The sequence below is a fragment of the Falco peregrinus genome, chromosome 4 (genome assembly GCF_023634155.1).
Source record: "Falco peregrinus isolate bFalPer1 chromosome 4, bFalPer1.pri, whole genome shotgun sequence".
Lineage (NCBI taxonomy): Eukaryota > Metazoa > Chordata > Aves > Falconiformes > Falconidae > Falco > Falco peregrinus.
This window is the reverse complement of record NC_073724.1, coordinates 44,584,184-44,611,808: the sequence shown is the minus strand read 5'-3', so window position 1 is coordinate 44,611,808 and position 27,625 is coordinate 44,584,184. Positions and strand designations below refer to the sequence as shown.

The window sequence follows — 27,625 nt, the reverse complement described above, 5'->3', positions numbered from 1 at the left end:
GATGTAGATAAAAACGCTGAAATGAAGGAGTTTGACATGTCTGATATGTGGTTTAGAACCTCTCACTTCAGAGAAAGCTAGTATTTTATTTTTCTGTCAGAAGTCAGGATGAAACAAATGTTGAAATCATAGAATGTCTCTTGGGATAAAAAAAATCCATCTTTTGTTCATGTATAGTGGAAACATACCCATAAAACAGTACTCTTTCACAGCAGACTCATTTAAGTCTTTGCCTGAAATCCTCTCAATTGGCACGGTTATTTTCTGCAGGACACCCAGGTCCCTCTGGTCTTACATTACACGTTCATTTCCATTGGAAACTAGTTCGAGTTTTGGGCATCCAGTTATACATTGCATAGTCGGTCATTGTTTCTATAGCTATGCTTTCTCTTCTCATCCATATTCATGCCCACATTCCTCCATTGCCATTTAAAAGTCCTGGTTGCTACTATAACCTGTGACCATGTGGGCCACAGTCTGCTTTAATGTTTCATGAAAATGTCTAACTTTTTTTGGAATATCATTTCTTCTTATACTGAGACTAAGTAGGTGCTCTGCAGCACTTCATTTTGATAATTATATCATTTTTCCTCATGCCCAGACCCTGAGTTGAACAATTTCAAACTTTTGCATCTTTCAACGTGTTCAAAAGATGTTCCATATTCCTACGGCTTGCTCTAAGCACTTTCTTATTCTGCAAATAGCCTTTTTGATAAGGGTTGATTCACACAGCTTTCTGTACAAGGCCACACTGCTTACTTATTTAATGGCACGGTCAGATTTCCCATATGATCCTCCACTGTATTTCTTCAATTGTTTACTTTTTTTCACCTTGGCCAACAACTAGAGCTGTGGTTTTCGTTGTGCCATTAAGAAAGATGTCTGTTAACTTATTCTTCCACAAGTAAAAAGGGGTAATTTGAAATCCATAAGATATGCAAATAACTTGTATCTTACACAGCATTTGTTAACTTGTATTTTCAGCTGTTAACTTACTGCAAGCCCATTTCTCTCAAATAAGGCTTCTGGGCACCTGAACAGGGATCCTTTAGAGGAATCTCTGGTTTTAAGTAATAGCAAAATCATGTGCCATCTCTGAGTCTTATACAAAATTTTATTGTGTCCTTTTTCCAATTATTATTAACTACAGATCATGGCAGAGAATACCAACGTGCCTATGACATAACACGTCCATTATTTAGCCTTGATAACAGGTTAATTAGCCCGTTATTGATCTGTTTCTTATGATATGCTAATTTAACTTTTATTTTTAATAGTTGTGGGGCACTTTGGTAAAGGCCTTATGAAAGCCGAATGCCAAATATATGCATCGGATAAGTGGCTTCCTTGTATTCACTATTACAGATTAATAAATCTAGAAGAAGAGTTTGTTTTCCTAGAAACTGAGCAAGGTGGATTTGAACACATAATGGCACGGTAGCTGTTTCTCTATCTGTTTTTTTTAATTACCAATTAACAAATCTACAGACATGCATGTACACTTGTATACAAGTGTAGATAAATTAGTAACTTGTATGTACTGTCCTGGATTATACACTAGAGCATTGATATAAGATGAAATATTTCCTACCCAAAGCCTCCTCTGTTTTTAATGAGAAAGTGTATCTTTTCACAAGAGCTCAGTTAATTCCTATGTATGCTCTTTCAGAACACTTGGATGTACGCCTCTGGCTCGGTAACGGACTTCCTTTAAAGTTAGTATTTTGCTGCAACTCACTGTCTCACAGTACTTTGCACTTACTACTGGAAAAGTGAATGTCCAGATTAGGCATTTTTCCAGCATCTTTAGTAATGAAGACTGATAGAAAGAATATATTTAGCTTCATAACAATGTCCTCATCTTTATTTATTCTCTTTAGCCTTTCACAAACCAGCACACCCAAGATACTTCCATAGGCTTCAAACTTTTCAGCAATAAAAACTTCCTTATGTTTTGATTTTACTTAGTCTCTTAAACTCACCATCAGATATTGTGGTGTTTGTTAGCCCCAAACATAAATAAAAGGTAGACAGCAGGAGAAATGTACTTTTTTGCAACATACTTCAAATAACATTATAAAAAAGGGTATTCTTGCTTCATTTTACAGAGACTTGAAGGACACTGAAAAGTGACTGCTCTGGGACAATGAAAATGAACAAGTCAGTAAAGCTCAGGTCTTCTGATTCTCTTGTGCTTTAATCAGTAGATAGCACTGCTTCAAAGAGAGATATGTGGGAGAAAGACTTATTAAACGTTCTATTTAACCATCTCACTTTACACAGTGATATATACACACATATATGTAAAGTATGTGTATAAAATATGTGTGTGTATTCAAAATATACCCTAGTATTTATGAAAAGACAGTTGAAGGAGAAAAAGAATGACATACTTCAAGAGATGAAATGAACAAGATCACAGTATACAAAAAGTGGTCATTGCTCATACCTGGCCTGGTTGTAATTCTTTGTGTTGCTTCTGGATAAACTGATGTATTTGGAAAAATAAAAGTGGCACCTCCTAAAGAGAAAGAAGACAACATAACACCTAAAGATTCATTTTCACAGTCCCTAAATCCAATGAAATTTTCCCTCTTTTAGTGTGTCTGAACGAAGACTATGAGTAACTAATTTCTATCTTAGGACAGTTCTATATAAAAGTTAATTCTGACAGCCTTTGCACCTGTGTAACTCCATTAAAATTACTGGATAGAAGTCTGTGCAAAATCTGTATTAAGGGAGGAGACAGTCAAGTTTAGGGAATCCCTTCTACCTTCAACACAATCACCTCCACCCAGGCAGGTAGTTCCATATCTTCTGAAATAAAACTTCTTTGCCTTCTCTTCATTAGCGCATGCACTTCCCAAACAGGTTCATCTTTTCCAAAGTAGGTCTGGGCCAAAGCCTGTTGGCGTCTGTGGGAATCTTCTCACAGACTTTGGTTGGCTTTGAGTCAGACCCTCAGAAATCTCATTCTCTTCACAGAGTGAAAAAATTAAAAATAATGAGCTTGATATAGAAAATGGTATCTCACTTAGGCATTGAAATTGTTCTAACTACATCAACAAACTACTCATGGCCACCTCTAGGAACAGGAAAGGGTCATAAGGATTTGTGCAATTACTGTTGACTTCAAGAAGAACCTGTTTCTAATTCTTTTGAGGTCCTTTCAAAATCCCACTCCAAAGTTCTTATGCCAACAGAATAACTGATTTTCCTTATGCTGATGAACAGCATGATATTATTCACACTCCCAATGGCAGAAAAGCAATCTCTTTTTTGTGAAATGAATTTCAAAATATCATTGTCAGTGCACAAATACAGAAAAAGATAACACATAGAACTGCTGAACAGCACTTGATTAATTGTATGTGAAAACTGCTTGGCAAATTAGAATCTGGAAAGCCAGAGATGGAAAAGACCGTCAAAGTCCATCTATTTTTAGACAGGGCTTAAGACTTATTCCAAACCCTGTCAAAGTCAATGGAAAAATTATTGTTGCTTTTGGTAGGGTTTGCAGCAGGCCTACAGCCCACCATAGGACTTCATGTCAAGTGGCAGATGTCTAATCTTGGGGAGAGATCTTCTAATCTAGTTAATTTTTCTAGGAAACTCACTGCTATTTACCACAGTGAAACACTAAATGAAATATGAAAAAGGCATTGTTTTTTTTTTCTTTTCTTTTGCATTATCCTTTGTATTATCTTTTTCATTTATCATAAAGAATTGTTATTTCTGGTCACTGTAGGCAACTAATACCCTCAGGCATGATCATGCAATATTCTAAACATCTTTAATCAGTATGTATACCATACTGTATGCAGAAACCCATGCCATCCTCTGTTGCATAACTGAGCAAGATAAAATGTATTCTGAATTATTTTCATAAATACTTTAAGTCATATACTGAAATACAGATGTTTTTGAGGCATGTATTATATTATTCTGCTACCTACACTAAATACTCTTCTAGGCCAAATTAACAGAAGGGTGAATATTAACAAAAACCATTTTACATTCAGATCAGACTTAGTGGAGATTACAACATCAAACTTAGTGAAGTTTCCAGCACAAGTCCCATATAGCTGACAAATGAGATGAGCTAACTGCCTAAATAGCAATTTTATTGAATTATATGATATATACTGCACAAAAGGGGAGACAGTTCCCATTCACCAGAGCCCACAGCACCTAGGCAAGTGCTGAAGCACTTCTGAGCTCCACCAGCCTTCTAGGGATCCACAGAGTAGATCTGACAGTACAATGAGACAGAATGAGAAAAAAAGTCCTTCAAGACAAAGGCCTCAAGCCTACAGTTTATCATGTGTCAGGGACCCCATTCTCTTGTGGAACAAAAGAAATTACCAGTAAGGACACCATATTTGAATCATCTGTCCCTGCATGATCTCACCTTTTTTTCTGTGTGTCTGTGCATAACACTCACACACAGAGCAAGGAGACGATACGCTTGTCTCCCTCCTGATTTACCATTTCCATTTTTAGCAAGCAACCCATAAAAAGGAATCCTGTGCTTTTAGAAGATGACCTATAGCAATGGGAGCAGTGCCAGCATTACCTGTGTTTCTAGCATGCATTAACCGTGGAGAGTTTTGTAAGGCCTTATCAACATCATCTGAAGTCAAATGTGGAAGAGGAGCTACAAAACAAAACAAAAAGCAACACCAAAATGAAAAAAAAAAGTGAATTATCTTTTTAAACCATATTTTCCCCTGACAGGATTGTCTGAATGTGAGTTTACTGACAGTCAGTTTCAGTCTGCAGCTTGGAGGGAGGTGTATGTGCTACAGCTTAAACTAGGGCATTCATTTATTTGACATTATGAATGCATCATATTTCTGACTGATTATTGACAGTGTGCGTGTGGAGAAGACTGCACCGCACTGGTGTTGCAATGCTTGGTTTTTCTTTAAAAAACATGTTCACTTTAACTTCTTTAAACTGAGGCAAACCTGCAAAATTTCCTCAAGCTTAGATGAAAGCCCTCAAGCCAGGAATTCACTAGTCCCTTCTTTCCCTTTGAAATGTTAGCCATGCACTACAAGTAATTTGCTTTTGGACTTCAGGGACTGTTTGTTTTTCCCATGAATTTACAGAACTTTTATTCAATTCAGTGAAATCTACCTGACCCTATTCAGAGTAGAGCAAACTGCTGTCAGTCCTTAGAATCATGCCTGGAATTCACTTTATGAATCAATGTTTGCACTCTCATTTAGCGTTCTCATTGTTAAAATGAAAAGAAATGAGTATGTGACCAGAAAAAACATTAGCACTGAATTCCAAATAATTTTCTTCCTAGAGTATGCTGATGAATATGCTGGGTTTCAATTCGATTTTTCTCCGAGATGGACACATGGAAACATTCCCTAACTCTTTTCTTCAATGAACATGAGTGAAAGCCTGCTGAAATTAATGGGAATCTTTCCATCAAACTCAAAAGGCTTTGGACCAGGCTCCCTGCTATGTTCTTAAGAACAGCAACATTAGCAACAGACATCTGAAAACCCAGCTGAGTGTATCCACACCGTTAAATCTAAGACTGATATGAACCACAGATTGATTGTAGCCACTACCATAGTAACAGAAAACCAGCTTACTCTCTCTGAGGTAGTGTAGGTGTGACAGGAGGATATCTGCATTATAGCTTGGGGTGAGTCTCTGGAAGTCATCTTTGGTCATTTTACACAGCTCTTTCCCATCGATGTTCTGGAACAATAAGATGTCTACATCCGGGAGACCGTACTCCTTCACCGCCCATTCCAGCCACTGGCGTACATGGTCTGTGCTCCATAACGTAGGATCTGGTGGTATCACAAAGCATAAAATTAGACAGAGAGGGAAGAGTGCTGGACCAGTACAAAATAAATGTAGACCACAGTCAAACTGGAGAGACCTTAATCCCCTGTTTACTGACTGCTGGAGACACACGAGGAATTACTTTGGCCTGTTGAGCGCTAAAGAGAGTAACTGTGAAAAACTATTTGGGAAGAGCTGTGAGCTCTGATTATTAACAACAAACCTGCTGCTGTTGAGGTCTTTCTCCCATTTAGTTCTTTTGCCTTGTTATTTTTATGCACTGTTATCCACAGATTAACATAGGCTTTTGTCCCCATGCAGAAGAGTACTTAAGAAAGCCCACTAACAGCACTGCTACTTGTATATGAACAAATTTTGAAGCTCTCTGTTGAATTTGTATCTTTCTGCAAGTGAAATTTCCACTCAAGTGGAAGTAAGCACTCACAGATTCAGCTAATTATTTCATAAACTAGAGTGGGTCATACTAAAATATTCTGCACTTCCTTTCCTAGACTGCTTTGTTGTCCTGGTACACATTGCTATACCTGCATGGGTTTTTACTTACTACCTGAAGTACAGGCAAAACCATCGGGGGAAAAAAACAAGAACTAGTCCAGATTTTTAGCAAAACATAAGGCCAAACAACTTGTGCTTTTGAATGAATCCTTGATGTTAACTTTTTTTTTTTTCCTCTAAACTCCTCCTTATTTCTTTTTCATTCTGCTTTTCCCTGTTCTTGAGTTATAGTAAGCACCTATCAACATGAAGGTCCCTAAGGACTTGCAGTGCTCATCCCCACAATGGAAAACAGCTCCTGCCATGAAGAATTTATACTTTTTGCAGACAGAAGGTTAAAGACAAGGGGAGCCAAACTCCTCCAGAGTTTGTGCCTTCCAACCTAAATGGCTCCGTGATTCTGTGATATCCTGAAGGCTGAGAATGGAGTGCACAGAGGAAAAATGGCTGTAGCCCATCACATGAAAGTCTATAGAAGGGCTGGGACTTGAATGACAGCCTAAATAGCTTTTCTGTGGCTTAACTTCAGTGTCATTCCTTTCCTTTTGATGGCTGTTCAGGCTGCTCTGAAAGAGGTGAGGACCTCTTTCCATTCTAGCAACTATTCAGAGTCTGTCACGCTGTTGCTCAGTCCCAAGCCATCACCCATTAGTGCCTCCCCCTTTCTGATGCTTCTCTTGGCATTTTAAGCCCTTGCAAGTCAGAATATTTAATATTCTGGAGATTCAGAGGGCTTTTCTGTTCTCTGAAGTGCACCAAAACCCACAAAAGAACCCCTCCATGTGGTATCAAATATGTAGCAAACTAGAGGGATTCAAGTCTTGTGGTACACCTAGGGTCTGAATGAGATTGCCCACACCTACAGAAGAGAATTCCAACTATATTCAGTTTGGTTTGAAGTAAACAACCAAACACCAGGAAGTTTACTAAAACATTTTGATTACGTCTATAATTTTTAAATGCTTCTTATTTATGATAACTAGAAAGTTACCATAGTTGGAACTGTAAATTTTGTGCTTTTTTAATTCTTAAACATTGCCACATGAGCTGCACACTGCCTATGTCGCAGTCAAACAAAACCAACTGATTTTTACCCATACCTTTCTTCTAGGGACCTCAAAATAGCAAGGCTGTGACTGTGACCATCACGTTCCTTGAATGTCACTCAAATCCACCTCAAAACACACCTCCAGGAATACATTGAGGAAAAAGTGATCTGATACACTGAAAAAAAAGAACTTGCTGAGCTAAAAAATGTGCCAGTGCCAAACACTAAGAAGACAAATGTTTCAGAAGAACATTCAAATGTCATGAATTTTAGTGTGGTCAGCTTCTAGTTGGCAGGACACTTAATCAGAAACACTTCATCCTCCTCAGAATAGAACTGTCAATACCATTGCAGAGGATACTGCAACGTATTTGTCCACACATATCTTGACAAATAACTGAAATAATCACAGCTTGCAAAATTGGCCACAGTTAGTACTCTTGCATATCTTAGCAACTGAAAAACTGTAAGAATATTAAGCAACATAGCAGTAGAAGGAATATGTCAAATAGGCACATCTCTTTGAGAGGAACTAGCAGCAAAACTTCTTCTTCTGTTTGCAGGTTTCAGGTGTTGTGTCCAGGCTGTGTATATTCAGTAGTTTATGAACAGCCACATATGTCATAATGGTCTAACGCTTTGACTTCAGAAATAGGCATGCCAATTATTTTGCAAACTGAGGCAACAAATGGTCCAGGTTTGTTTGAAGGACAAGACACACAGGAGTGAACGCCTTCTTGTTCAATTAACTGCTGAATCCCACAACCAAGCTTGACAAATCTAACCAAGAATTTCTCAATTGTGCTCTTATGTTGCAGTGGAGTTGTTAATTTACTTATTAAAAAGTTTCACACCACCCAAACCCAGGGGATAACCTAGATAAATGCTTTTCATGCACTGATTTCACAGAAGCTATAGTGTTTTTAGCATGCTGAGGGCCAGGCTGCACTTGATATTTGAAGGGATATGATGTGATACAGTGATCTTTTCTCTTTCCCACATGCTCTGCACCCAGCTAGTCCATGGTGTTAGGAAATGGAAGTGGCTCTTCATTTTGTTCACTTTAGGATGAAATACTACAACAGGAGCTAGAAAAGTCAGATAAGATCTGAGTGCCTGTAATCAGCCAATTCTGCTGCTGAAATAGGAAGAACAGGTTGAGGAGGTGGCTTCACTATGATATTTCTCAGCTCATTTTCTCAATAACCCTGGGAAATTACTGTTCTTTTCTTCCTGATCATCTGTATCACATTGCCACTTTTCTCCAAATCTTCTTAAATAATGTTAGTAGACTTAGGGGAAATGCATTTTTTTTTCCTTGAAATTTTTGTGTAAAGAGTCTAACCTGCTGGCACAATGACTCTTCGTTCATTGGTAGTCATATTTGGGGGTGGAACATGCTTCTCTTCCATGTAGTTTCCATAGTTCATCCCAACATTGTCTGAGCTGCTAACCATTTTCCCTCCTTTTGCCACGCTGCAGTCATCAGGAGAATTCCTAGACAGAGAACAGAGGTGTGTTTCTATTATTATTCCAGCCCCTACTAATACCCTCAGCAAAGAATCATGCTGAATGAAACGGAAAAAAGGAAACTTGAGCACCAGCACTGGGCTGTCATTGGAAAACTCAGAACCTACCACCCAATGACTCTGTTGATTCATTCAGTTGCCTCAGGAAAAATGACCAGCCTCGATGGACTATAGATGTATTTTTATTTTCAAAGGATCAGGCTTCTATATGTCTCCAAACATATAAACACTAACAATTTATTTCCAGAGACTGGGCTAGAATGGAGGGCTTGTTCATGGGCTTGTTGAGCCTGATGGCTGCAAGTAGCTGCACTTCTCTCTCCAAACATCTCACAGACAACTCAGCAAACACAGAGATGCAATTAACACAATTCTTCTGAGGGAGAACTACTTTTAGTTGTCATTGTCCAAGCCTTGGACAAGCCTCATCCTGGACAATCCTGGACAAGCTGTCCAAGCCTTGGACAGCTTCCCATCTCCACTGCTGTCACTGTTTCATCTGGGCCACGCTCTGTTGCACTTTATAACTTGCAATGTAGACACACTTCTATGTATGGCTTACAGAAAAGGAACATTTGCCAAAGCCATGATTCAAAATACCACACGCATGACTGGAAAAACCTTTCAGCTCCTGAATAACACAGTCTCCATGGAACTGTAGTCAAGAAATGGAAATCTGCAGAGGATCTGCAACCAGACACCTCTTTAATTTTGGCTTTGCTTTCTGAATAGAGTCTTTAGGTTTAACATCCCACAGGGGGTTCCCTAATGGCATTTTAATTGCATCACAGTTTTCTTTCTGGCAGACACAGACATATTTGTCCCTTAATTTAATGTCTACAACGTGTTTCATCAGAGAGAGAATAATTGTTACAAAAATCAAAACAAAGCACAGAGCCACGGGGAATACCTTTAAATGTAAAGGGGCTGTTTGGCAAGGGAAGGAGGGTGTTAGCTGGGTTTTGGTTTCTTTAGTGATACTACATTACTAACAAGCTTTCTTTTAGTCCTGCCATTTAACTCCTGAAACTGTACTATGGTCTTACTGAACAGGCAGCAAGTCAAGTTGCAATGTTCCATTTTGGTTTCTTGCAAACCAACTACTTTGTAGACTAAAGAACCAAGAGACCCTCCAAGACCCAGACTCTGGAAGCATGTTTCAGGATCTGTCCCCTGCCCCACAAAATGTGTTTTACCCAGAGCCTCTTGCTCTCCCCAGCTTAGAAATCCCAGCTCTTGCTGCAAGCGTTGGGCAGTAATGTCACTGTAAGCCCACCAGTGGTCAAAATACAGGTTCCTTCCCAGAGGAGTTTTGCTATTGTTTGAGGACAGGAGAGGAAAAATAATATACAGTTTGGACTGTCTGCTCAACATAAGTCAAAAGGATGTGGCAGATATTTTATCTAGTGCCCAAGTGACTTGGCTGAGTTGACTGCTCAGCACTGCCATAGGTCAGGAAGTAATGCCATTAAAATTCTCACATCTGTTTCAAAAAATAACTAAAACTTGCAAAGCTGAAAAGAATTAGTATGCATCTTAAATACTGAAAGTACATTTTATGTATATCCATTTTTTTCTGTGCCATGTTACTGCTAATTTTACTATGTTGTGTTAATGTATACATTTTTTAAAAAAATAACTGTCGATGGCTTTCAGTTTAAAAATAAGATGTGTCACAGAAACCATTCAATGGGTACTGTCATCTTCTTTAGGAGAAGGAACATGGCCTTGAATGCTGTCTGGGAAATGTTGGCTTCACATACCTTTTTCAGGTATAAGATATTCTGGGTGCTGCATAACATATTACATATGAAATCTGCCTTATGTAAAGGTCTTACAACTGCTTTGTCATCCACAGGACTGAAAAATAACCACAAGGGAAGATACAGTCAGCACATGGTCTTGCCTGTCATTGAGTGGTGGTGAATTTAGCCTTTCCTCTCAGAACCAGAGTACCTGGGCATTATTCTCTCCGGTTTAACTTTTCTATCCCACTACATATCTCTGAATATAATTCTGGGATGCAGCTTATTTCTGTCTAAACAGTAAAACAAAGTAACATTTCCTTTCAGACGTAAACAAGTTGAAAAAGAGCTTTCGTAATGATTGCTTGTGACTAAAATGTTGGCTTTTTCTGTTTACCTTTAACAAATACAAATGGCATATATGCACAAGTGAGCCTGCATACTAAATCATGTATATTTGGAAACATCCCCCAACTCCTGCCCTTATACCTGTGCAGATGCCCACCCTGATTCCCAAGGTCAGCTATGTTACAAAGGCAAAAGGAAGAACCATTTGGTGCATTCACTGACTTTTTAGGGATGTCTTTGGGTAACAGAAAGCTAGCAGCATCCTTTGGCTTAAGTGGCACAGTTACTTTGTTTTGTTTTTCTGTGAAAAGGAACTTAGGATATATGCACATCAAAGTCTTGCTGCTGACATGAAATATCATATCAGTATTAGCCTACACCACTTCTATGGGCAATTGTGCATTAAAGACACTCTTGTAAACACTGAACAGTAAATGATGTGAGAGATCCAGCAGTAGCACACAGCTTTTGGCAACCTGACAGGGCTTCTGAGCTGGTTTTCTGATCTGAATACAAACAGACGGGGGTGGGGAAGAAGATCATAAATAAGTCATAACTTTTCATTAAAATGCAGAAGCAGATGGTCAAGGGTTTTGTCCCATTAGTTTACTGGGTGGACAAGAAAATCACCGGTTCAGCAAATCTTCTAAAAGACCATGCTTAACTTCAAGCATTTAAGCAGCTCCATGGGAGTTAACAGACTACTCAGGTACTTCAAACTGAGCATGTGCTTATGCATACCACTGAACCAAGGCTTAATTCAAATGGCTGGAACGGACTTCTACAGTATAGAAAGCAAAACTGAAAATGCAAGCAGACACTAGAAAAGGGTATTTTTAGTGCCCAGAAAAACAAGAGAGTGATTGTCTGCAAAGGCTTTTTTTAGGACTTTCTGTGAGTCTGCTTTATTTCTGAACCACCAGGGGAACAGGGGCAGTGGAAAAGCAGCTTTCAGAAAAGTGTGCCCAGTGCAAAGGGTGCAGCTTTGCAGTGATTCATCCTCAGCTCCAGGTCTGAAATGAAACCAGAGATATTTTTCTTCACAGCTGCATGTTATTTTTACCCTTTGTAAATATACTGTGTTACACCTGGAATTTACAAAAAAAAAAAAAAAATGTGGAAAAACTACAGTCACGCTACCCAAGAGCACTTTGTCCATTCCTGAGCTGATTCAGCTCTGATTGCTGATAAATGTCTGTCGAAGAAAATATTCCTCCATGGGTCTTGGACCTGGAAGCCTTGCTTTTATTCAGGACTATTTAGAATCAAGCTGATTTGACAGTTAAATTTAGCACCCACTCCTACTGAAGCTGATTGGAGTCTTGCCAAACATTGACTGTGATGAAAGCAGATGTAAGTTCATAAATAAGTGTATGAAACACATTTTTTCCTCTTTACTATGCTACTATTTTCTCCATGTGACATAAAACACCTGTGTTGTGTTAAAATGCAAGGTGTCAGAGAAACACCGATCAGGAATCAGCAAAATTTTACATGATCTCTGTGGCATTCCCATCATATAAAGCCCTCAAATGTTTCTGAATTTCAGAGGTAAATAAATGAGAAAAAATTATTCTCCAAATCACTATGTATCTTTATAAGTTTATTTAATAACCACAGCTTGGGTAACTTCCTTACAGTGGCTACTTATAGAAAAGGGGTCTCAGGAGTGTACAGTGGTGGAAGGACATCTTTGGAGAATTTTATATGCGTGGTCCCCACCCAGTCCATGGCTGGTCCAGTCAGAGGACACACTGAACTTTTTTCTGTGACGTTGTAGTGAACAAACCATAACACTGCCCTATAGGATACAGATTCCTCTCCCAGTTTGTAACACCACTGATCTAAGAAAGAAGAAAACAGCCCCAGCAGGGCTGCAATGTTCCCACCCTGTCTTGTGTACAAGAGGGAGAGCTCCACAAAGCCAGCTCCCTCAGTTAATTTGGGCCAATATATATAAATTTATATTTAATCAAAATAACATCATGTAAAGGTCAGCTCATACCTAGTACATTGCAAAGCATGCTCAGGCTCGTTTTCATTCACTGCAACTATTCAAGTTGTAGTGAATTTCGTCAGCGCTTCCCCCTTCAAAATGGTTTGTCACTGAAAAAGTGGCCCATTAAGAGAAAAACAAAACAACTTTTAGATTTCTTACTTTGAGGTACACTGCTGTTTCTTAAAGCACACCTGACTTACTTTTAGACTACAACCCTAAACTCTTTTTCCTGCCCCTCTCTACACCCTCTTGCTCTTCATGAATCAATGGGAATCACATCTGCTGAGACCTGCTACAGCAATGACACACAAAGATGGGCCTTGCGGATCCCCCTTTGGGTTCCCCTCTGGCAGCAATCACTGGGAACAGCCTGACCCTCCCCGGTGAGAAGGAGCCCATGCTCCCCAGCCACTGGACTGTGGCTGCATCAGCAGCTTTGCAGGGCCCCAGGGGCTGCTTCCCTGGCACAGTGGTGATCCCCATGGGTGCTCAGTGGGACTCTGAAAAGCACTTTCAGTGATGGTATCGGAGGCCCCAACACTTTCTTTGACAGAGCTCAGCTTCCACCATGCACACTCATTGCTCAGCACTGCAGCTGGGTGCTGCTGCCCAGCTTCCGCACATATACCAGGCTAAGCCTGGAAGGACACCAAGCCCTCTGCTCCTGCACAGGCACCTTCCCTTAAATCTACTGCATGACCACCACTACACTTAACATGCTGCAAGGAAAACAGAGGGGTTTTTTTCTCCTTCTAAGGCTTCTTGTGAATGCAGCATAAAATTCCCTGCAGAAGACTCTAGTATAGCAGAGGCATTAAAATGCCAAAAAATGCACATAGGTCAGAATGTCCCTGGGGTGCTCACACAGGCACTTGTGCAACTGCTTAGCAAACTGGGCTGGGGAGCCGCTTCCCCAGCAAGTATGCAAAAAAGTAAGTAAATGGGTGGATGTGTAAGTAACTCAGTGCTTAGCTATAACCTGAATCACTTCCCCACCCACGTGGGGTGGCTGTGTGAAGGAAATGCTTGCCCACAGGTAAGGGGATGACCAGGGTGGGAGCCAGCTGCCGAGTTCTGTGGAAGGAAGGGAAGCCCCTCAGGACCTGCACTAAAGCTGGCTTGAGCTGATGCTGAAGCTACAGTGACAGCCTGTTTATCTTTGCTAGAAGGTAAGTGTCAAAAGCAGTCCCAAGAAGACAAAAGAGGAAAAAAAAAAAAAAAAAAAAGGAACACTAAAGCCCTCACTGGGCCACACAGTCATGGAAGTGCACAGTTCCATGCAGGGCTACACATGGGCAAAAAAACTGGTCTTCAGCAGCCCCAACAGACCAGGGCTGCAGAGGGACTGGGACTGGGGCAGCCCCATGCTAACACACCCCTGCAGCATCCAAACCAGTCGCAGACATCACTGTGTGGGGTGCCCCAGGCTTGGTAGGTGCTCCAGGTTGCACGGGGCTGGTGCTGGGGTCACTCAGGGATATCACAGTGTGGCATGTAGAGGTGCCTCCTGTTCCTTCCTCTAGCGAAAGGAGAAAGCAAACACCACATGCCAACACAGGCAACATTGTTGGCTTTCTGTAAGCAAAACAAAAGATGCTGTTTATTGAGTTGTATACACAGCAGCCGTTCATTTTCAATCAAACAATAACTTTTGCTAATTGAAACAATATCTTTTTTAATTTTTTTTTCTTTTGCTTAACTTTCCCCGTCTATCTTGTAGTCCACAGCTGCTTCAAGCCTTAAGGCCATCATGGCAAATTAAGGCAGTCAGCGTCTGGCTCACTAGAGGCCAGTCAAGCTATAAATATTACCAGCCTGGCTCTTTGTGTTCACAGTGTGGGGAAACAGCTGGTTTAAGTTTGACTGCACGTTGTCATTTCTCCATTAGTGCAAACACTTCAATATTTCTTATGTGTCAGGTTGGAGTGAAGAAAGGGAAAGAAGGGAAGGGGGTCACTAAAAGCCAAAGCTAAGAAATGATGTTCTGTATATACATAATTTACAATTAGATTGCTGCCTGGGAGAAGGCTGAAGTCTGACATGGTGATAGCTGGGCCAAAGCCACAATGACTTCCCAGTTGGCCTATAACTTTCAGGACCTATTTTCTCTTGTTTTTCTTTTATTATTTTTATAGAAATTCTATTATAATGGTAATGGATTACATTTCTCAAATTGTATTTCATTTCAAGAGCTTGTAAGACTGTTGTATTTGTGGTTTCATAAAATATGAAATACTGGGATACAGGGCCCTTCCCAAACCACATATGCCTTCTTTTGTGGGCAGGGATCATACTGAAAGTTAGCAAAGTAGAGCATGCCAGGCATAAACAGAAGTGACATCTTGTATGGAAACCATAATCCCCCATGTCTGTGGAATGTCTGCTGATTTTCACGATTAGCATTATCGGGCTGTGAGGCTGAGGGGTGCGAAATGGCAAAGCCAATGATTAGCCACTTTTCTTTTTCTTACTTACCTCTTGCTTCGTCTTAAAATGCTATTCTCAAACTTTAAATACCGAATACCCATACTGATACTACCCTGATCAAAATAAAACACCTACTAATGAAGGGCAAGAGGAGAAGACTCATCTCCAGACACACTGGGTCACAGAAAACCTGCCTAGTCACAGTGCCTGTGCCATGCAAGACTGGGGGAACAACCACCAGCTCTAAGCGCTCTAGACACAGTAATTACTGCACTGGAAATAAAGCAGTAATGATAGCAATAGTCATAAATAATGACAGTGATCATAACTCTTGTGAGGTCCTATGTCATTATTTGAAGACTAATTTTCTATTTCACTACCCAGATGAGAGATGTTGGTTGCTTAGCACTTTGGAAATTTTGACTATCCTCATCTCCTTCTTAAACTCCTGAAGCTAAGCACACAATTTAAACATCAGTGGTCGATCCAAAATGTAACCATGCCAATTATGAATGAACTGATCAACCCAGACTGGAAAGCTTCTTAACCAGCACCTGCCAGGCCAGCACCCCCTGAAAAGCTGCAATAAAGTAGCTGTAGTGGTGGTGAGCCGAGTTTGTTTTTCTCCTTGGCAACGTTTGCCTCAAGAAGAGAACCAAACCATGTGTGTGCGTGCACAGAGACATACACACACACAAATATTAAGCTGGTAGATTTTCAGCTCAAAGAGGAACTTCTTGAAGTAGTGACACATAAAGCCCTACATGGAGAAGATCCTGAATCTGCGTTTTTTGCAGTTTGGTAGGCAGTCACTCCACCAACCACCCAGTCAGTGGGAAGAAAGATTATCAGTCTGAAATAACTAACACCATGTCTTTTTACACAAGATTAATGTTACTTTATATAGGCAGCTCCAATGAGTGCATTAGGAAAGTCATCCTCTTAAGAGAGAGCTCCCAGCTTTGCTGTGGACTGACATAGTGGCTGACTCAAGCCCTTTGGAGACAGAGGAGAGCCCATTGACTGCAGTGGGTTTTGGACCACGCTTGTTGTTTAGTCTGAGCTGAGGCTTACCAAGAATACCAAGGCTGCATGCTGGTGGTACACCACCAGATGTGGAGGGATGGCACTGAGCCTCAGCCATGGAGTTGTGCTCCAGGGATGGAAAAAGCCATGCCCTTGAAAAACAAATGATGTCAGATCAATCCTGTTTCTCCACATCACACACACACAAGGGGTGCAAATGCTCTAACTAGATCCACCAGTATCATGCCAGAGACTGAAGCACAATGCAGAGGTGCCTGATCTAGCTTAAAGCACATAAGCCTGGATCCTGGGAGCAGGATGGCTCTGTCATGGTGTCAATAAGAGCTCCATATGGATGAAAGCACCCTCTTTAGTGGCTGGGCACATCAGCTGGCACATAGTTAGATTGCACAAGGTACCTTAATGGTACTACCCATTCAAATTTGGTCGTTTGTATAGCACAAGATAGCTACCATTTAATAGACTTCACATCAAGGGGAAAAGAAAAAAAAACAAAACTTAAGGTCACTCTGGACTCTGGAAAGTCTTTATGTGTGTCAGATGCACTCAACCCAGCTAGTACAGAGGCTCTTTGATGAAAATTTAGAACAGTAACATGCAAAGAAAAGCGGTGTTTCCCAAAAGAGCCAGCACAAAGGATGCATTAAGTTATAATTTCATTCTCAAATGTTCTTCAAGCAACAATTGGTAGCACTTAAATCAACATTTTGCACATGATTAAATCTTAATGATAACTAATTATTTCTGGCATTTCTTTAAAATTTCTATATCAGCCAAGCTGATGTCGGAAACCTTCTGCTGTGCTTTCACTGTAGCTAATTTTCAAAATGCTTCCTCAAATGAAATCATCACACTGTTCACGGCAAGTGAAATTTATCTGTGGCCTGAATAAGACTCTGTGTTCCACTTCAGCCTCCCTTAAAAAGATTGATTTCCTACCAGTAAATGTAGCTCTTCCAAGCTAACTTTGTATAGTCCCACCCATGGGCACTGTGGAGTCCCATGGGTGAGTGTATTCAGAGAACACTGAGCAATCCATGGATTTAAATGTTGTTTAAGCAGTACCTGGGGCCTCATGAGAGCATTTTCACAGGAATGAATTTCACCCTAAATGCATAACATGAATTGCATTCATTCATTGTAATAGAATTGCTCATACTTAATTTGATAAAATATATAAAGTACGATAAACAGAAAGTAAGTAACAGTGTGACATATGCAATCTCCGGATTTATATCATAGTGCTTTACTATAACAGGGTGAATCTTTTGGTCTGACTCAAAAGCAATATATAGCCGGAAACAGGTGAATTGTCTGACTATATGGTGGCACAAAAGGTCTGATTAGATTTATGTACCTGGAAGAAATATAATGGCTGTACTAACATAATGGATTTAAGAAACTCAATTTGATACCACCTGTGACAATCTGCATTATATATACAACAACAGCAAGGTAAATGACAGATTTAATTTAAACTTTTCTTGCTTTATTTAATTTAAGTTAGGCCCTGAGGCTATATTTTCTGGTGCTGTGCAGTTGGGTTTAGCTTTAAAAATACTGTTATTGTTAAAGAAAACTGTGCAGCTAATCCCTCTGCAGCACACTGAAAATAACCCTTTAATTTCATTCTAATGTTATTTCTTCAGGAATGCCAGTTCTGAAACTGTTACGCTTTGAGATTTAACGTAGGGCAATTACAGCCAAAGTATATCTGGGGAAAGTCTTAGCAGAGTGAGTACATTTCTGCTTTGAGTGGGTACTTAATCGTTGATGTGTAAGGGGTTCAGTACGCTCCTGAAATTTTATACCCCCTTCCAGATGACAGAATATATGGCCAGGAAGCAGCCTAACACAGTGAGAAAGAAGAGTTGGACAGCAAAAAAAATTGTGATGCTAACTATTCTCTGGTTACCACTTTGTGAGATTTGGCACCCTGTTTTGCATCCTCTTCTTTACACCATATTATTCAGACCCAGGCTCCCACATAGGAAAAAGATTGCAGAGGATATTTTGGAGATCCTAGGGGTAGTACTTCTGCAGTTCTGCCATGTGGCTGTGGTATTTTAGACTCCTTTGGGACAACCCAGATTTTAAATGGGTGTAAACAGAGCAGGTACGGTTTTACTAAGAAGGAAAAGCATCTCTAAGCTCTCTAGTTACTGCATGTGTTAATTTTTAACACATGAAGCATTTTTAAGAACTGATCATTTCATTTAAGGAAATAAATTTATGGACTGCAAATGAGCAGGGTGGGGAAGGCTTCTGCAGAAAAGAAAATGCCAAGTAAGCTACAGAATGGCAGGGTACTGCTAATCTGAGTGTGTAAAGTGTGGCTGATATTATGCATGTGATGAACAGCAGATAGTCTGCCAGGAAACACCAATATACAAATGGCAAAGGGAGGACTTGAGGAAGGAAAAATCCGTTTTCAGATTTGTAGGAGATGCATATATTGCACTTACTTGTAGTGACTTCCATATTGACAGTACTTATCAGTACCACATCAGAATATTTAGTATGGTTATTTAGGAATAATTTAATATTGATAAGTAATTTTTTTGTATGCAAGGCTTGAGTGATACACATTTTTTTCTACAGCTGGCAGGAACATCTCATACTAGGAAGTATTCTAATTCCCAAAGTCCAATAACACACATGTATGTGAGTTCTAGAAACGCCACAACATATTTATATTTGTTACTTGGCAATGTTCTCCATTAAAAGTGTAACATTAAGATCTACTTTTTCAGGCATGTGTTAGGCCTTACAAAATAATGGTTCTCTGATGAAATAAACAGTGTATTTTAATAACTTTTTTTTTTTTAATTTTTGTGTTAAGTATAAACATGCAATATGTGCATGATTTTCTTTTTTGTTCTGTTAATCTATTTTTTTGGTAGTCTGTGAGTGATTTTTAAATTTTATTTTATTTTATTTTTTATCATGTCATGTCTTAGGAATTGTAGTGAAGTATGAATTTTCCTTGTTTTCTCCAGTTAGCAGCTCTGTATTGCTCTGTCAATAGGGGAGGTTGTCAAATCCAAGATTAATAAACGAAACCCTGCTTCCAATGCTGCAGGTTATTTTTAATTCAATACAGAAAGAATTAAATTCCTTCCCATTATATTTTCAGCCAGAATATGCCCTTTAGAAAACCAGTGTTCTGATAAAAAACATTTTGCAGTTCAGAGCAGTAACTTGTACAGCCTTTTCTAGGAGTGTAGCTTGTGTGCCAGCTCACATGCTGGTTCATATTGGGAAAGAATGGCCATTGCTGAGCTGTTAATTTTCTAATGATGGCCACATTAAGGACCTCTGAGTGATGCTGTCCAGAGAAAAACGAAGAACTTAGTTTTCATCTGCTGCTCAGCTGATTTTCACTAAACTCCAAGTCTAAATGATAGCGTAGGTAGACCTAATGCCATTTTTTTAGAGAAGAGGCATACAAAAATACTTCTTTTCAGCCCCTTACTTCTGTAACAGTGGCAAAGGTGGTCAAGATGGTGCAAAAGTGTGTCACTGGTGTTCCAGATGCCTTGTGTCATGTCACAATTAACAGTTCTGCTGGAAAAGTATGAATCAAAATTATGCCTCATGACTAATCAAAAAAGACTGATTCAAGGAAAATTCCACGATTCTCAGATTATACAGCCTTGCAAAAGTAGATGCCTGCTCTGCTAGTAACAGTACAGACAATATACCCAACCATTTTATGCAGGTAGTGTGGAGACCAGGATGCCTCTGAAAGAAAGGCATATAAATCTCTCCACAAAGGGCAACTCAGGCAGCCTAAAACACCTGCCAGTTCCTGTTCCTTTACCTCAGGTAGCCAGAATATCACCCTAAGTGATTCAATGCATGCACACACTAATAGAAAATAACATAAAGGAAGGGGAAATGATAGGCATTATAAAGATATTTCCAAATAGCCTGTTTAATTCAGGGCTTCTGAATGCTTATCTGTGCCTGGAAACTATTTTGAGTTCACACATACACGGTGAAGGTACCTTAGATTGGGGGAGGTATGGGTGGCAAGCCCGCCCTCTCCCCAACCTGAGTGCATGCCCCCAGCCACCAGGCTGTAAAATATGCTGGACACGAGTCTGCCCTGTCCTGCCTGCTGAAGTCCAGGCAGGCAGCAACACATGAACTACAGGTTCAGTAAAGAGATGGGGAGCCTAACTCCAACCCTGCAGCTGGGACACTGTTCTGGTGCACTGTGGTTCCCTGCTCTCTGGGTCACTTCTGTTTTTATCCAATGATGGCACAGACCCTGGGAGAGAAGCAAATGCACTGAGCACAGGGCATCTCCCAGCTGCGCACCCCAAACACACATCCATCCACAACGACACTTTTGGGACCCTCTGGATAGCAAGGCAGGGCTTGCCTGCCTGCCCAGGCACCCTGCGGTAGCAGGGGTGCCTCAGGATGCCTGGCCCTCTCTGGACCAAGGCAGCCCCTGCAGGAGCCAGGTGCTTTAGTGCCTGGAGATGTCTGTGTTCCCCACGGCTCCTACCCATCTCTGCTGGCTTGGGGCATGCTGGGGTGTGACAGCACATTTTCTACACTGTGCTCTCACCCCCAGGCTATACAGGTTTGCTTGGAGACCCAATTTAGCTGATCAGACTATGGGCGCACATTTTGGTCTTTGTAAGGGTACTGACCTCCTACATCAGAGGATAATCCTTAACAGGGTTGCTAACAAGGATTAGAGAGGACAAGGTTTCAGCTAATAAAAGACAGTATTACTGCCTATAGCTTGTTCCTTAAACCATCACAGTGACAGCCAAATACTTGTAATTCACAAACTGAGCTCTAATATTCAGGCTAGTTACATATTTCAGGAATCCAAGTCAGAAAATTCAGGATTCTGGCTTGATTATTTTAAAAAATGTTATTGACCAACAATTTCAAATGGATCTGTATCATCTAGATTCATTCCTTAAGATATGCGTGTATGTCAAAGTAGTAGTCTGTTTATGACTGACTTTAGTTGCGTGTAACAATACAAATTACTACCATTAATCTCTGTAACAATTAACACTAATTATCTACTCTAATGCACTTTATGGAATTTACACTGAGAAAAACTGTGATTGGTTCTCTTACAGAAACACCAGCACAAATACTTACAGGTAATTTTAGGAAGCAGGTGAAACTGGTTTTGTATCAATATTCCAATTGTGATTATATCTGTGCATTTGCTTAGCACACAAAAAAAAAAAAAGAAAAAGACCCTCACTGAAACTGATTGTGAAATAAGTTCTGAATAAGTGTGTTTATGAGAAGACTTTCCCTAATTCTTTGTAACTTCAGTTCACCAATTATTTCTATGTATCTCAAATCTTTGACTATTCACTGGGAATTCTGATTTGACTTCAGCACAATTTCCATCCCTACCAGTGAAAAGTGTAGGTGTGGTAAGCTGTCAAGCCACTTTGCTCTCCTTGTGATGCTCATCACATTAGCACAGCAAGTGTGAACACTAACGACAGCGTCTATGGCTGAGGTTTTTCTAAACAACTGATCCTGGGGTATGAGATTAGTAGGCAGGTGTTTATGACAGTGAGATGTGAAGCACAGTCTTCACTGGTACATCACCAACAACTGTGAGCAACCAACTCTCTGGACCTCTGCCCTTCAACAACACCAAAGGAAAACTGTTTTGACAGTCAGACGTTTTAAACAGGAAAGCACTTGTTTGGATAGTTTCCTTGAAAACAAAAGTATCTCCACTGTGCTTTTTCAGATGGAAGAAATCTGATAGAGTGCTCCTATGCTTGGGAGAGCTACAAGTCAATATCCATGAATTCACTGCATTACTCTTTCAGATATCAAACATTCTCCTTCATAGCGACATTCATAAAAAAAGTCCCAAGAAAACATTTAATGCCCTGACATGCTGTGGCTACTGCCCACTGAGCTCAGTAATTTCTTTTCCTGTTCCTTTCTACTCTCCTGCTTGTCTCCATATATATGCTGTTTCTCCACTGTGAGCTCTTCTTAAATCCAAGTCCATCGTTATGCTTTTTGGCACTATGTTTACAATAAATATAAAAGTAAACATCAATAGTTCACTCCCTCTGCCATTAGAAGGATTGACTTCCTATGCTTCTCTGGTTGTATTTAAAGCAAAGGCTCTAAATGCCAAATCACTGTATTTTGACAACTGCCATCAAGTGTTAGATCACATACACCACACCCTTAAATGAATCAATGGTGCTGCCCCAAACTACAGCAAACTCATGTTTTGCTACCTTTAATAAATGCTCTTTCACCCAATGTGCAATGCAAGTTCACATCCAAAATTCCACAGTCAAGGAAACACAGAAAGGTATTGCGCAAGCTCATGAGAAGAGTGCGCCTGTAGCACCATCTAAGGCCCTCTGTAACGCCTGGTTACAGGAAAAGGGCTGGTAGGCATGACCCACAATGTACTGGAGATCTGTAGGCTTCTGGGACGGGAGCTGGTGGCCAGGTGGGATATCTTGGGGCATCTAAAATGGTGTTAGATTCACAGATTTAGACAACTGAGCTATACCCATCACAAGAAAAAACGTACTTGAGCCACAACACTGGCCTTATTACCTTGACCCATTAACCTGGTTTGGGTTACACTCCATCTTGATGGTGACTCTGGCTGGGGGCTGTGATAACCAGTCTTGCTGGGGAACACGCGGACTCATCTTTGATGTCTGCCCATATTCACTGGAAGAGGAGGCCGTCATCTCTGTCTTCGCAAGGTGGGGTGATCCGTAGGCACACTCGAACAAGGACTGGTCTTCACTCACCACTGATAACGCTTCCTGCAAACCAGAGAAGAGGAGTCAGCGTGACCATGTTTCAGAGAAGATATTACAATGTCCCCCAAGATAAAAAGGGCTTGTCCATCTCACAAGAAGCTAGTCACTTGCTTAAATGATTAGTTTTTATTTTAAATTATTACTTTTTTATTACTTTTTAGGCACACCACTGCTGTCAGTGGAACTGAGGACTCACTCCCACCAGTGGCTGAGAAGATGCACAAACACGTTACCAAACACTAGGAATAGAGGCCAGGAGCTGGGAGGAAGGAGGGAACAGGACAGGCAGCAAAGCTTGGGCCTCCGGCATTCCAGGTAGGGATGCAGAGGGCTAGATCTGCTGGGGGCGTAAGCAAGCTGCCATCGCTGTTTTAACTGCCCCTGCAAAGAGCGACTGAAAGCCAGGCCTTGCTGACTCACTGGGAGCTCCTCTTCCTTCCTCTGGGACACAGGCCAAGTCCCTTCTGGACAGGGAGCTGAGACAGCTGGGCTCAACCTCCAATCCAGGGACCCTGCTCTTTCTGCCAGCATCTGCTGCCAGCTCCAGCAAAGGTGCCTGACACCAGCCCTGAGAGGACACCATGCCCACTAGCTGCCTCCCTGTCTCTCATGGCAACCCTTCCTGGCAGGCTGCCTGGCTGGGCATCCCACTCTGGCTGCAGGAAGGGCTTCCCTGGCCACCGTCCCACACCGTGGCAGCACTGTGGTTATGGCCCTTGAGGGTGGCAGGGATCACGAGGCCCTACAGTGGCGGGGTGGATGCCATTGTGGCTGGCTGGAGACTGGACAGGTGCCAGAGGGAGCAAAGGCCACCCTTTCTCTCCATGGCCATGCATTCACTTTGGCACCAATTCCTTCCCCACATTATCTGGAGCCGAGCGGTGGAAGCAGGGAAATGCACCGGCCTGGCTCGGGAAGGCAGCGTGCCCACCAGGCCCATCAGGAAGCTGCAGGAGGGGCTGATGCTGCTGGAGGGACCCATCCTGCCTGAGCCAAGGGTCCTCGGCCATGGGAACTGGTCTGGGCTCCCACCCTCCCGCTGCCCCCCAGCACTGCACAGGCTCAGGGGCTACCCCTCCAAAAGCAGCTTTCCAAGGAGAGCCCCACTCTCCAGGGGCTACTTAGGGGGAATGTGGGGCATAAGGGTGTAAACGGACAGTAACCCAAAGCGCGACTCTCTCCTCCCTCCCTGGCGCTACGGCTCTGCCCCGAGGCGAAGCGGCGCAGGGGTGCAGGCCGGCACCTCCCTTTCCCCCATGTGGCCCCTGCCGGCGGCTGGGGAGCAAGCCCCAGCACCCAGCACCCAGCACCCAGCCCCAGCCCCCAGCACCCAGCCCCCGGCCGCGGAGCAGGCCGGCCGTGCAGCAGCGCGGGGGCGGCCTGCCGGCGGCGGCTGCAGGCGCGGGGCCGGGGCGGGAGGGGAGCCCAGGCCGGAGGGGAGCCCAGGCCGGAGGGGAGCCCAGGCCGGAGGGGAGCCCAGGCGGGAGGGGAGCCCCAGCGAGGTCGGGGCAGGGTGCTCCGCGTGTGACCGCACCCCGGCAGCGTGGGTGGGCCCGCTGCTGCCAGCCCTGCCGCTGACGGCCGGCCGATGGGGGACAATAAAAACACGTGGCCCTGTCAGCAGGGGAGGACGCGATGGAGAGGGGAGAGAGAAAAGAGGCAGAGCGGTGGAAGTCCTCCGATGCTGGGAAGCCGGTGGCTGCCTGCAGGCTCCTGCCTTCCCCAGCTGCTGGAAGACAGCTTTGCACAAGCTCCAGCAGTCACACGCTGCCCTAAAAATCAGCGGTTGTATTTGTTCGTTTTAAGGGGGCATATATTTATCATTCTTTTTATTCGCCTGGTTTGTAAACCCTCAGGGTGCACTCTGTTAATATTCATAGGTTTCTTTTGCAACCGCAAGGGCAGGAACATAATTTTCTTCTTATTACTTCTCATGAAAATTGAGATCACCCTTTAATCTCTGGACTTAGGGAATGGGATCTCAAGCAGCCCTCCAAATGCCACAAGACTCATGACTGAATCACAAACAGTAACTCTTCCCACCACAGGCCAGGATGCAAAATTCAGACAGTGATCTGCACCATTTCATTACTGATTTTTAGATATCATTTGAATGCAAAGGTCACCACCAGGCTACCACCATTAATATTAACTTCCCAGTCAGCACCCCTGTTTTGCACACTCTTCCACCAGCCTGCACCCAGTTATGGAACTGCTGCCTCTTGGCTCTCTGGGGGTGTGCTCTCACACACTTCCATGAGACAAAAGGGATGCCAGAATAACACCCCTCCTTTTGCCATGCCTCTCAGACTCCTGTGGGTCTCTGGCCTGCTAAAAACTGCTGCTGTTGGTGGTCTGAAGCTTTTCCAATGAGCTATTTCTGGGAAAGCCTGCAAGCAACTCTTGCTTTTCAAGGAGGGGCGGGGGGAGATGGCTGCTGGTCCCTTGTTCCCCAAAGACTGCTCCCTGGCTACACTGTGCTGAGAGACAGCAGGGAGACTTGATGTGCTTGGATAGGATAGTAAAGTAGCAGGGATCATATCACAAGAAGAAAGAAAATGTTACACCGGAAGGAAAATAAAAAGTTCTTTCTCAGCAGTCCATGAGAGTTTTCCTTTTAAATATACATATATATGTATATATACACACACAGACACACGGCATGGCCAGGTGATCACAATGCATCCCATGCTTGAGACTATTTACCACAGTTCCCTCTTTTCTGCCCCACTGTAGAGCTAATACATGAGCCACAAAAACATGTAATGAAGTGTTAATTTTGGATGAGCTAGCTCCAGTAAATACATGAAAGTGTTAATTATACAGGAGAAAGCAGATGTGAAACTGCAAATACAATAGGCAGAATATTGGTTTACTCTCTAAAACATTTACAAATAGACCTTTTCAAAACAGGCATCAAACATTATTATAATGGCTATATTTCACATCCTCCACCACACAAGTGAAACAAAGCAAATCTGTTCTAATTCCTATTAAGCTTGACTCCACCTAATGTAAGTTAATACATGAATACTTAGTGTAAGTATAAATGAAAACAAAAACAAATATGGGTTTTCTATTTATTTGCGTTACTAATGAGAGTAAATATTGCTTGTGCTATGGATGCATAAAGAAGGAAATTATGCTGCACAAAGAGGGAAATTAAACGCATTTTAACTTCCTGAGGAGTACAGCAAATGCTGGAAATATGAGCCAAATTAATAGGGGTTGTGTGAATATCGAAAAGACTATGGCAAAACCAAGACAAACATAAATGAACCCAAGAGACAGACTCAGACTTCACATTGCAGGAAAAAATGCCGAGTTATTCACCAACAAAGAAAGCTCAATTTGCTAGCTAGCCTTTTGTTCTGGTTTAACAGCAAACACTCATCTGTACTCCATCCCGCTAGTTATCAGCTATTGCATGCTGACAGGTCTGTAAAGGCTCTGCAGGAATAACTGAGTTTCTGCCAACTTTACATGCTCTTGGGTTGGTCCTTATGTGGAAGGTTTATTAATGTGTACCCTATGACAGTGCATATCTCTGATATTTTCCTCTGAGTTCTCACTGATCTTTGTGCTGGCCTGCCTTGAAGGACAGTAGGACATGTATCACCGCTCCCTTGAGCACATTACAAAAGCTGAACTGGCCATCTAATCTTTTGCATAATTTTGAGGAGTCAGCATAACTAAGGAGCATGGTCTAAACTAGAAGTAGCCTTACTTCCTCTTTAATCATCTTTTCTCTCTTCTCACACGTAAGTGAGATTGAGGCTTCAGCGTGGGAAACATAGAAACTATGTTTAGCATCTGTTCTGCTACTCCTGTCAGCCAGGACTCAGGCAGTCATACTGACTGTCCTCTCATTCAAATGCAGCCAGGATCATCGATGTCAATTTACCAGCGACTGCTACAGGTGATATACCTGTATGGTCCTTGCATATCCTGATGCACAGGGAAAAGTTTTCTGTAACACACAGGTGGGAGCTGTGTGTCCAGGGTTGGCAATGGCTGCCTTTCTTCCTCTCAGTAATCTTTGAAGTTGAGGATTTCCAGCCCAGGCTTTCTGAATCCATTGACCTTGCAAGACACAGTGATGCTGAACAATCAGAGCTCATACAACCTGATATAACCTCATGTGAAACTCATACTGTGCAAAAGCACAGAAATAGCATCAAGAAATATGAAGCATTTCTCAGCTATGCAGGAATGTCTGATAACTGGCATAATTTGGCATCCCCAAAACCAGATAGAAAATGTCCTTCAGCTGCTCCTTGCACGCATCATTTCATCTTGACTTTCCCCGATTTCTCTTTACTAATTAAAGCCTTCAAACCTTAACC

General features: G+C 41.9%; 1 protein-coding gene across 1 annotated transcript in view; it reads right to left on the bottom strand.

Annotated features, from left to right (window-relative positions):
- Window positions 1-27,625, bottom strand: part of ERG (ETS transcription factor ERG) — a 109,920-nt gene that overhangs the window by 10,827 nt on the left and 71,468 nt on the right. The window contains 5 exon segments of the mRNA XM_055802495.1: window positions 2,450-2,521; window positions 4,577-4,657; window positions 5,616-5,819; window positions 8,724-8,875; window positions 23,065-23,282. Coding sequence (XP_055658470.1) covers window positions 2,450-2,521; window positions 4,577-4,657; window positions 5,616-5,819; window positions 8,724-8,875; window positions 23,065-23,282 — 727 coding nt within the window.